Source organism: Doryrhamphus excisus, chromosome 10, assembly GCF_030265055.1.
Source record: "Doryrhamphus excisus isolate RoL2022-K1 chromosome 10, RoL_Dexc_1.0, whole genome shotgun sequence".
NCBI lineage: Eukaryota > Metazoa > Chordata > Actinopteri > Syngnathiformes > Syngnathidae > Doryrhamphus > Doryrhamphus excisus.
In genome coordinates this window covers 700,616-713,010 of record NC_080475.1, presented here as the reverse complement: position 1 = coordinate 713,010, position 12,395 = coordinate 700,616, and the positions used below count along the sequence as shown (strand labels likewise).

The window sequence follows — 12,395 nt, the reverse complement described above, 5'->3', positions numbered from 1 at the left end:
GTGTGTGTGTGTGTGTGAGGGGAACAGGAAACAGTTCAAAAGAAGAGGCGATGATGTCATCGTAAAACTGATGACCTCCTCCTTGTGGGAAAAGACCCTCATAATCCAGCTTCCTTCTCGCTGCTGCTGGGATAGAATATGTAGAAGACTGTGTGACAACAAAAACCCCTCACGAGGTGGATTCTTCATATTTCGAGTCTTTGAAGCCCGCTCAGAAAGGAGCTGAGAGAGGAAGACGACAGGAAGTGGTGACAATGAAATCAAATGAAAAAGGAAGACAGTTTTTTTTTTCTTTTTCGTGTCTCTCCTTCGTGTGTCTCATTGTGTGGAGTTTCTGGATGCTATAAATAAAACCCGCTTGAGGGGGGCGGGGGGGGGGGGGGGGGGGGTGAGGTACCAAGTCCTCTGTCATGCCGGAGTCTCTCCTTTGTGTGTGCGGTCCTGATTCGTGCAGACACGACGCAACTGAAAGAGTCACATGGCTTGGCTTATTCCGCCACTTTTGCAACGGCACGGGGCTTCCTCATCATCAGTCTAGTCCACAAGAGAGCAAAGCTGCCAAATCCCTGATTCAGGAACTGTTTTTGCTCTGTTCTTTAAAAAAAAAAAAAAAAAACAAAACATCACAGTGGTGCAGAAAGAAATGAGGGATCATCTCAGGATATCAGGCCTCCAAGATCTCCCACTAGAGTCCATGATCAGCACTTGTATGTGTGTCCCCCTCTGACTTGATGGCTAATGTGGGCGGGACTGGGCCATCATCTTGAGCCGGGATTGGTCGATGACATCCAGCAGATTCTTAGCATCCACGGCGAGGGCATGAGCCGCAGTTAACATCTGTTTTTTATAGTCCTGTTGAAGACTGGACACAATAGATTGAAAAAAAGATTAGAAATGCATGATAATGAAGAATTATGACATCATACCCATCAATGTAGACATTGAAAGAGTGAAGGAAAATACATTTCTGGGGATCACAATAGATGAAAATATGAGCTGGTAACCTCATATTACAAATATACAACATAAGGTGGCCAGAAATATTTCAATATTGAACAAAGCTAAATTTGTTCTCAATCAGAAATCACTCCACACTCTTTATTGCTCTCTGGTTCTACCATATCTTACTTATTGTGTGGAAATATGGGCTAATAACTATAAAAGCAATCTTCACTCGCTAAATGTACTGCAAAAAAAGGTCAGTAAGGATAATTCATAATGCCGCCTACAGAGAACATACTAACTCCTTATTTCTAATATCACTAAGACTTCAACTTGCTGATATAGTTCATCTTCAAACAGCTAAAATAATGCAAAATAATAAAGTAAAATAATAAAGGCTAAAAATAACCAATTAGCTAAAAATGTCATCCAATACTTCTCTACAAGAGAGGAGAAATATGATCTCAGGGAAGAAGTACATTTGAAACACTTCTATGCTAGGACTACGTTATGCTAGCCATAGCATTTCAGTATGTGGAATCAAACTATGGAATGGATTGAGTAAGACCCTCAAACAATGCACAACGATGAGCCAATTCAAGAAACAATACAAGCAGTTGATGTTTGCTAAATACAAGGATGAAGAGTCTTGAACCAGTCATGATGTGCTATACATATCACTATATTGACACTTACTATGGTACCCATTATGTCATTGGATGCTCATATCACCTCCTACTTCGGTATGTGACAAAAAATAATTTTTTTTTTAAAAATTTAAAAATTTTAAAAATAAATAAATAATTATATATTATGAAATCAGGAAGTGAACAAATGTAACAGTTACTGATTGTAAAAGTACCAGATGGAGGGGTAGGATTTAATAAGCTTTGCTTCTTCCTACTCCTTTTGGACATGTGGAACTGTGAACTGATTATGGGATGCATTCAATTGTAATCTGATGCATGTTCAAATGAAATAAAACCATTACATTACCATATAAATCAATTAATTAGTTCCGATAACCTATAAAAAAAAAAGTGTCAAAGAGGCAAGATGACCCATACAGTGCCGTAGGTGGGTTAGCACGAGCAAATCAAGTGCTCCTTTTTGGCAACTACACCTGAGCTCACTTGTAAACAAACATGGCGACTGTGTGGGACATTTCAAGACATTTGGCTAAATGCTATGCTAATCATTCCAGACCTGAGACACATTGAGCTAGCAAACTTTGTCGCTGTGTGGAGCGTGGTGCATTTGGAGGAGGTGTCATGGCGTGCTACACTGGTGTAGGCCCTACCTGGTCATGACATACTGCTGCGCTAACTTCATTTTTCCAATGAGTTCTGCCAAGTCAGAATTCAAAAGCTTTTGCGCCATTTCAATCTGCAAAAAAAAGGAAAAATAATCGATTATCATTCCCATTATAAGAATGATATGAGGGTTGTGTCGCTGCATGTACTGTACGTGCTAAGTGTGAGTGTGTGAGTCACCTCTCTGTGTGTGCTGGCAGGAAGTTGCGGTAGCGTCTCGTCTACGGTGGCCAACAAAGTCCTCAATGCAAGGCCCACATCCTGAAAAAAACGGGATAATTGTCACGACAAAGAGAATAAACCGGGATTTAAAAAAAAAAAAAAAAAAGACTTTCTTACCTTGACCATGGGAACGTACTCCTCTGGAGGAGCTGGCTGAATCTTACTCGACATCTCAATCACAGCTTTAACTAATCCTGTTACGTTCTCATACACCTTGTCGTTGGAGCGGTCCAGGTTGGCGGTGGGAGGCGGGCTGATCTCTTGGGGCTGCAGCTGAGTGAAGTCAAGTACAAACATCGATGAGGAAAGAAAGTCATAATAGTGATGAGACGTACGTGAATAAATGATTCAGTACTAAAAGTACTAAACTATACAAGAAACTACAATGGTAAAAATATGGGATGAAAACTAGAAGACCTGCAGACCTCCACCAAGGCTGAACAATTTGTCCATCTGACTTGTTGGATTAAAAGAATGGTAATGGTAATGGTTTTATTTCAGATTACAATTGAATGCATCCCATAATCAGTTCACAGTTCCACATGTCCAAAAGGAGTAGGAAGAAGCAAAGCTTATTAAATCCTACCCCTCCATCTGGTACTTTTACAATCAGTAACTGTTACATTTGTTCACTTCCTGCTTTCCTAATATAGTTGAAGGGTTTTTTTTGTAATTTTTTGTCATTTTATCGAAGTACATATGAGGTGATATGACCATCCAATAATAATATAATAATAATGGTTACCATAGTAAGTGTCAATATAGTGATATGTATAGCACATCATGACTGGTTCAAGACTCTTCATCCTTGTATTTAGCAAACATCAACTGCTTGTATTGTTTCTTGAATTGGCTCATCGTTGTGCATTGTTTGAGGGTCTTACTCAATCCATTCCATAGTTTGATTCCACATACTGAAATGCTATGGCGAGCATAACGTAGTCCTAGCATAGAAGTGTTTCAAATGTACTTCTTCCCTGAGATCATATTTCTCCTCTCTTGTAGAGAAGTATTGGATGACATTTTTAGCTAATTGGTTATTTTTAGCCTTATGCATTATTTTAGCTGTTTGAAGATGAACTATATCAGCAAGTTGAAGTATTAGTGATTTTAGAAATAAGGAGTTAGTATGTTCTCTGTAGGCGGCATTATGAATTATCCTTACTGACTTTTTTTTTGCAGTACATTTAGCGAGTGAAGATTGCTTTTATAGTTATTAGCCCATATTTCCACACAATAAGTAAGATATGGTAGAACCAGAGAGCAATAAAGAGTGTGGAGTGATTTCTGATTGAGAACAAATTTAGCTTTGTTCAATATTGAAATATTTCTGGCCACCTTATGTTGTATATTTGTAATATGAGGTTTCCAGCTCATATTTTCATCTATTGTGATCCCCAGAAATGTATTTTCCTTCACCCTTTCAATGTCTACACCGTCTATTTGTATTTGCTTGTACGTGTCCTTTCTGCTGTTACCAAACAGCATGATTTTAGTTTTACTTAGGTTCAAGGACAATCTATTATCATCAAACCACCTCTCTAATGATTTCGAATGACTGAAGAGGCGATATCCGTCCTGTTGGTTTTGCCAACTTGGCCATTTTGTCACGAAATATGGCGACATTCCAACCTGCCATGTGATATATTTTCTCAAAAGGGACGAGTGTTTTTCTGGCATCATTGGAGTTTTTTTCTGCTATTGTACAGCATTTTGTGTTCTCACTGGTCCACCCTGCCCAACTGCAGTCACAATCAGGCAGTGTCCAGTCAGCTTCCGCAGCACACTGAAAGCATGATGTGGAGCTCTGTGCATCGAAAATGAAAATGCGAGCCGGGATGCCACGGGGGTGGTCTGTTGCTACTTTTTATTTGTAATATGAAGCGGATTATCTTACAATTCTTTGGCTAAATGTAAGTAGTTGCTAAAGCAGTTACTATTACATCTATTCACCAAAAGAACCATAGGATAAACAACATCATCTGTTATCCGTCACTCAATTGCGCTCCTTTAAAAAGGTCCTCAATAGCTAACAATATGAAGGGAGCACTTTGACTGTCGCTGAGCGACTTCTAGAACAGCCAGTAGCATCTTCTCATGCTGAAAAGTTGGCATCATGGATTGCAACACAGCAGTGTGTAGTTTTTGGTAATCCTGTCAACCCAAAAACAACAAGTAGGACACAACAAATCACAACGTAATTAACCCTTGGTGGAGGTAATTGATGAGGAAGAGATGAAATTAATGGAAATGATAATTGTTAGTGTTGATGACTTGTCAGTCCCCAGTACTGCATCCCCTTATATTAGTAAATGCAGACATTTCCTACAGCCACTAGATGGCTCTACGACACTGCCAGAGATATACTGTATATAAAGTAATTGCTACTTCTACTGGAAATGTCCTCCAAATGTAAATATTTCACCAACAAACCTGCTGTTGTCTGCATTACATGTGCTCTTTTAACACTTATATGCAATATTGTACTCTATGGTGTTTTAATGTATTCATAATGTTGGTGTGAGTATCTTGCTGTACTAATATACTGTCCTGTAATGCAATATACCCTCTTTATTATGCATCCTGTTCCCTGAAATATGTTCAAAAATAGAAAACAGATATGCTATTAAATTCCACCTTGTAAAAGGAGACAGAATGTGGGCATATACTATGTTGGACTGTGACTAATATTTTACAAAGCAACATAGACAGCTGTGTAATTAGAATTGCATATTGATGGCAAAAGTTAATATTGGTTAGGAAATGTTCGCTTTAGGGGGGGAAATGTGGTATTAACAGGGAAGCGCGGGTGAGAAAAAAAAAAGGAACTCATGGAAGAGGAGTGCAAAAATGAAGACTTAGTGTGCTGCTTACCCGCCAGGGCTGGGGGGGTCAAACAGTAAGGCAGAGTGCAGGAGAAGGAGGAGGAAAAAGAGGGAGAAAGGGGGGGGAGCAGCCAAACCAAAACAGGACATTATTATTGCTCAAACTTGAAAAACATGCACTGTGTGTGTAAATTATTGAGACATGGTTGCTGCTGTTAGCAGGTGATGTCCAAGTGATGGATGGGCTGTAATCGTCATGGCGTTTCTATACATTTGTGTGTACCTTCAGTCCATCATTGTAACTGTCTGCAGTGTTCAGACCGGCCAGACTGCTCCCTTGGCTCTGGGCCCCGGGCCGAGGGGGTTTCTTTGGTGGGGCCACAAGCTCTGCAGGAACATCTCGTTAGTTATATAAAATCGGGAGGTCATTTAAAAATAAAATCAGATTGCAATAATAAGGTAACAGCGTTTAGGAAAGATGCATGATAAAAACATTGCCTGCTGCATGAAGACATAATCTATATCTGTATAAAGCAACTTAAAGAGTTATGCACTTAAATACAGACTTTGGAGTTGAAATGGAAAGAGGAAAAAAACTGTGGTTGGTGGGACTGTAATTTCAAGGTTAGGGCCTGGCTATTACCTGCTTTGCCAACGGGCTGGTATATGTGTTGGTTTCCCGTCTGCACAAACAAACACATCAACAATACTTTGGGTTAGCACATAAGTAGAAGCTTGAGAGGAAATTAAACATTTTTTTTTTTTTTTTTACAGGCGAGACGATGCTTCTAAGAAAAGGAGAGAATTCCACTTCATGTTCAAATCACACGGCACGCTGTCTTCTAGTTGCAGCAGTATGTGTGGTCTATTCTGTTGTGACTCATGCAGCAAAACACAGCAGAGAACCCTGGAAACTAAATTTCTTGCAAGGCAAACATGGTGCAAATTTAATTTCCTCATGCTGCCAGCTGGGCTGCACGGTGGGGGAGTGGTTTGTGTGCAGACCTCACAGCTAAAAAGCGACCTAAACGGTAGCCTTCAAGTTGTTTCCTTTAAACTTAAATAGCCAAAAACTTACCACTTCCACACGGATAGGGAGGATAACTATTAACAGTTATTTAACCTTTAACATGAACATTAATCAAACGTAATAATTTTTTCTGGGTACATGATACCATACAGCATCCATATCAAACTTGTGCGGGCCGCACTAACAAGGCGGGGGCATCAAACTAGTGTCCTGCGGGCCACATGTGGCCCGCGGGCCGCGTGTTATAATGTTAATTTGTTTTAATTTTGTCATGTGAGACAACAGAAGAATAGTTCACAAAGTGTGGCTGCAGTGGGAGTCTCGTGTGGTTGACAAACCACAGGCACCCCAAAATATTGAACTGCATTGTACGCACCACCCCACACTGACACACATATATGGGAGGGAGATTTTTCCCACCACAAATCACATTCTATGAGAGGAGGAGGAGGAGGAGGAGGACGTCAGGCTGTGTGATGAATTAGACAGACAGAAATATCTGTGTTGTTAGGCCAACTCTCTTCACCTCCATAACGGCATACAATGCATGTCTGAAAGACGTAAAAACCCCTCGCCAATGCAACCCAGCCCTCGACCAACACTGCCAACAAGGCAGAGCTTGGACACACTAGGCTTCCTGACAAAAACATGCACAGGTGTCCCAAGTGTGGCACAGGGGCCATCTGGGTCTACGAAACCAAGCCAAAGAGCATCACTTTTTTTGTACTGTCATGGGTCACGTTTGTTGTGATTTGGCATTACATAAATAAAATGCAATGAAATTGAATTGAGCTACTTTATTGCGTATCCCCCCCGAAAACAGCTGGGATGGGCTCCAGCATGGCCGCGACACTCGTGATGATAATTAATGAATGAATGAAGTTATTTCACTGATTTAAAAAGGATTTGAAGTCTCATATTCAGGGTCGTCCTACATTCGGCAACAGTTCGGAAGTTGGTACAGACTTTTTTTGTTCAATAGAACAAAAAAAAAGACATAAATCTTCGAAATTAAAGAAAAAAATGATATTTTGCCCATGTTGAGTTCTTACGTACGCTAGCTTACTGCTCTTAATAAAACAATAAACTGTATTACGGAAAGCAGGAAGTGAACAAATGTAACAGTTACCAACTGGACAAACACAACAAGAAAGTTAAAGTTCTTAACTTACTGCCTTTATATTACATACAGTACAAGTTAGCATGGCATATTACTACCGTATTTTCTGGACTATAAGCCGCTCCGGAGTATAAGTCGTACAAGGCCATAAATACATACAGTGAAGAAAATAAGTATTTGAACACCCTGCTATTTTGCTATTTCTCCCACTTAGAAATCATGGAGGGGTCTGAAATTTTCATCGTAGGTGCATGTCCACTGTGAGAGAGATAAACTAAAAAGAAAAATCCAGAAATCACAATGCATGATTTTTTAACAATTTATTTGTGTGATACAGCTGCAAATAAGTATTTGAACACCTGTGTATCATCTAGAATTCTGACCCTGAAAGACCTGTTAGTCTGCCCATTAGAAGTCCACCTGCACTCCATGTATCATCCTGAATCAGATGCACCTGTTTGAGGTCGTTAGCTGCATAAAGACACCTGTCCACCCCATACAATCAGTAAGACTTTAACTTGTAACATGGCGAAGACCAAAGAGCTGTCCAAAGACACCAGAGACAAAATTGTACACCTCCACAAGGCTGGAAAGGGCTACGGAGCAATTACCAAGCAGCTTGGTGAAAAAAGGTCCACTGTTGGAGCTATCATTAGAAAATGGAAGAAGCTAAACATGACGGTCAATCTCAATCGGAGTGGAGCCCCATGCAAGATATCACCTCGTGGGGTCTCAATGATTCTAAGAAAGGTGAGGAATCAGCCCAGAACTACACGACAGGACTGAAAAGAGCTGGGACCACCGTTTCCAAGGTTACTGTAGGTAATACACTAAGACGTCATGATGTGAAATCATGCATGGCACGAAAGGTTCCCCTGCTTAAACCAGCACATGTCAAGGCCCGTCTTAAGTTTGCATATGACCATTTGGATGATACAGAGGAGTCATGGGAGAAAGTTTTATGGTCAGATGAGACCAAAATAGAACTTTTTGGTCATAATTCCAATAAGCGTGTTTGGAGGAAGAAGAATGAAGAGTACAATCCGAAGAACACCATCCCTACTGTGAAGCATGGGGGTGGTAGCATCATGCTTTGGGGGTGTTTTTCTGCACATGGGACAGGACGAGTGCACTGCATTAAAGAGAGGATGACTGGGGCCGTGTATTGTGAGATTTTGGGGAACAACCTCCTTCCCTCTGTCAGAGCATTGAAGATGGGTCGTGGCTGGGTCTTCCAACACGACAACGACCCGAAGCACACAGCCAGGAAAACCAAGGAGTGGCTCCGTAAGAAGCATATCAAGGTTCTAGCATGGCCCAGCCAGTCTCCAGACCTGAACCCAATCGAAAATCTTTGGAGGGAGCTCAAACTCCGTGTTTCTCAGCGACAGCCCAGAAACCTGACTGATCTAGAGAAGATCTGTGTGGAGGAGTGGGCCAAGATCCCTCCTGCAGTGTGTGCAAACCTGGTGAAAAACTACAGGAAACGTTTGACCTCTGTAATAGCAAACAAAGGCTACTGTACCAAATATTAACATTCATTTTCTCAGGTGTTCAAATACTTATTTGCAGCTGTATCACACAAATAAATTGTTAAAAAATCATGCATTGTGATTTCTGGATTTTTCTTTTTAGTTTATCTCTCTCACAGTGGACATGCACCTACGATGAAAATTTCAGACCCCTCCATGATTTCTAAGTGGGAGAAATAGCAAAATAGCAGGGTGTTCAAATACTTATTTTCTTCACTGTAATTACGTAGAAAAAAAACATACATAAGTCGCACTGGAGTAGCATTTTTTGCGGGTCATTTATTTTAGAAACTACCATATTTTCCGGACTATAAGTCGCACTTGTTTTCATAGGTTGGCTGTTCCTGTGACTTATACTCCAGAGCGACTTATAAATGAAAAAAGTGTTTATGTAACATAAACACTGGACACCTTTTCTGTTCATGTTTATTTTTTGTGTAGCTGAATAAGCATTGTGTTAGCATATCTTACACCTATTCAGCCTGTTCTCTACTCTTTTATTAATGTTAGAACTTGCCTTCCAAGAGGACGTAATGTCTGTTTTGGTCAAGTATTTTGGAAAATAAATTAATCGCAAAAAATGCGACTTATACTCCAGTGCAACTTGTGTTTTTTTCTACCTAATTATGCATTTTTGCGACTTATACTCCGGAGTGACTTATAGTCCAGAAAATATGGTACTTGACCAAAACAGACATTTCATCCTCTTGGAAGGCAAGTTCTAACATTAATAAAAGAATCGAGAACAGGCTGAATAGGTGTAAGATATGCTAACACAATGCTTATTCAGCTACACAAAAAATAAACATGAACAGAAAAGGTGTCCAGTGTTTATGTAACATAAACAGTTTTTTCATTTATAAGTCGCTCTGGAGTATAAGTCGCAGGAACAGCCAACCTATGAAAACAAGTGCGACTTATAGTCCGGAAAATAGGGTCATTTTGCAAAATAAATGACCTGCAAAAAATGCGACTTATGTATGTTTTTTTCTACCTAATTATGCATTTTTGACCTTGTGCAACTTATACTCCGGAGCGACTTATAGACCAGAAAATACAGTAGTAATATGCCATGATAACTTGTACTGTATGTAATATAAAGGCAGTAAGTTAAGAACTTTAACTTTCTTGTTGTGTTTTGTCCAGTTATATAAAAATAAACATGAACAGAAAAGGTGTCCAGTGTTTATGTAACATAAACAGTTTTTTTCATTTATAAGTCGCTCTGGAGTATAAGTCACAGGAACAGCCAACCAATGAAAAAAAGTGCGACTTATAGTCCGGAAAATATGGTAGTTTGTAAAATAAATGACCTGCAAAAAATGCGACTTATGTATGTTTTTTTTCTACCTAATTATGCATTTTTGGCCTTGTGCGACTTATACTCCGGAGCGACTTATAGTCCAGAAAATACAGTAGTAATATGCCATGCTAACTTGTACTGTATGTAATATAAAGGTAGTAAGTTAAGAACTTTAACTTTCTTGTTGTGTTTTGTCCAGTTATATAAAAATAAACCTAGTTGAATTTACATTCACTCAGCTAAAAGGCTTATTAAAAAAAGGTAGAATCTCCCACTGTGTCTACTCGTGATCTCATCACCCAAGGAGCACATTAATTCCAGGTTTGAACATGGCTTCACTGTGAGGCAACGCCACATGGGATTTTCCTGTGACGCCATCCTTCACAGTCTAAGTATTTTAACTGCTTTTTGTAATTACAGGTGGCCAGTTTTGGGCAGAACCCAGTAAAGTTCGCTTTATGAGAGTGCATATTTTTCTGGCAGCTACACAGAAAGGGAAAGAGAGGAGCATAAGGATGGCTGTTTAGGGTTTGTGCAATGCTTTTCTATTTATAACCAGCGGTGATGTGGGAATCCAGTGACCCCTCATTGCTGAATCCAGCACAAACAGGTCACTTCCTCCTCCTGGATTACCCCTCCCCCCCATTTGCTGTAATCAAAATAAACACACGCTGCGGCCAATTTGCAGTGAGACCAACCTGAACGAACGACTCCAGTTAGTAGGCTAGAATAAATATACAGCAAAGAAAGTCTAATGTCCCCTTAGGGATCAAAATCAGTGCAACACAATAACACTAACAATAATACAAAAATAATAACAAAAAGCAATATTCTCCCTACAAAAAGGATGTAAAATGTGTGCAGAGCAATGGAAAGAACTCACACTGGTGTGCAGGTATAGTTCAAACTACATCAATCCATTAAAGACTCTTGTCTAACTCTTATCACAATTGACTTATTTCCTGCTGCTGTCATGTTGCCGTCACCACATAATGATGGATACAGAAAACAAAAGCATGACTGACTTACTGGTGGCTGGAGTCCTCCATCATCTCGGTCCAGACTCCCCCGAGAGCTTCTGGTGTCTGGTTTCTAAACAGACACATTAAAAAAATGACAAAAATGTGAAAAAAAATCATTCACATCGCCAAATTAGCAGTCGTGCAATTAATTAAAACAGTGTTACTCATAGTAAATGACAGTCTAACCATGTTTCACCTGAAATTTAGACAATATAGAGAAGCTTGCAAAGCAAACAGTACTTGCACCAGACTTTAAAACAAAGCGGAGCGCACACAGTAGGAAGCAGAGGGATGCCAATTTAGATGCTACATACACACAAAAGTTTTTCCTGCAACTTCTCAGATTGAATCCCAACTGCAACAACAACAAAGACATATAGGATCCCATCACCATCAGTCGCTGTTTTCCTACCAGCTGTCCAAGGCAGGACTTGAAGACCAGCATTGCCACTGAGTTCATCTATGTTGCTTGATCAGTTTTAGTTTATTCCAGTTCATTCACACGGATGACAACTCCTCCAAATCTTCCCTGCTGCCTCCAGCAACCGTACACATGACTCCAAAGCCCGGAGAACGGGAAGGAGACCCATAGAGGGGAGGAGAGATGGAGCATTCTGCCAATGAGCTGTCACGCCGACCACTTTTCTACCCCCCGAAATCTTTCTCCTCCTTCTCTTTCTCACCCCCTCCCTTGAAGGTATTGCATTGTGAAAGCAGCCTGCCAACTACACACATTTGCCTCCCCAACGTTTCAGTCAAGTTGTCAGTTAGTGGTTGTGTGTGTTGACTGGTCTGTCAGATCGTAGAGGACTATCATTAGTGTTCCCCGCAGGCCACACCTGCCTGCAAACACTCTGCATCCCACAGGAAATCGTTCTCATATGCATAGTAATCTGTTTATCTCGATTAATAGGATTCAGGACTGACAGTTAGACTGTAATTAAATTTTCCTTCTAAAAAAAAAAAGAGATATTTTCATAGGTAAAGCATAGAAAAACAGTTTATGAACTAAATGTGATTTTTAACATTATTAGAGCCCTCTAGATATGAAATAACAACCCTATAGTCACCTTTCCACTCATATTA

At 40.1% G+C, this 12,395-nt stretch overlaps 1 protein-coding gene across 12 annotated transcripts in view; it reads right to left on the bottom strand.

The window, feature by feature from the left end:
• Positions 1 to 600: 600 nt before the first annotated feature.
• The window catches only part of LOC131137737 (focal adhesion kinase 1-like), an 82,344-nt gene continuing 70,549 nt past the window's right edge, over positions 601 to 12,395 (bottom strand). For all 12 annotated transcript variants that reach the window (XM_058086011.1, XM_058086010.1, XM_058086002.1 and 9 more), the window contains 7 exons: positions 11,317 to 11,379; positions 5,946 to 5,985; positions 5,586 to 5,689; positions 2,595 to 2,750; positions 2,436 to 2,516; positions 2,243 to 2,328; positions 601 to 862 (listed from right to left, as the gene is read on the bottom strand). In XM_058086011.1, the coding sequence (XP_057941994.1) occupies positions 736 to 862; positions 2,243 to 2,328; positions 2,436 to 2,516; positions 2,595 to 2,750; positions 5,586 to 5,689; positions 5,946 to 5,985; positions 11,317 to 11,379 (657 nt within the window). In that variant the 3' untranslated portion in view covers positions 601 to 735. The remainder of the gene's footprint in view (positions 863 to 2,242; positions 2,329 to 2,435; positions 2,517 to 2,594; positions 2,751 to 5,585; positions 5,690 to 5,945; positions 5,986 to 11,316; positions 11,380 to 12,395) is intronic.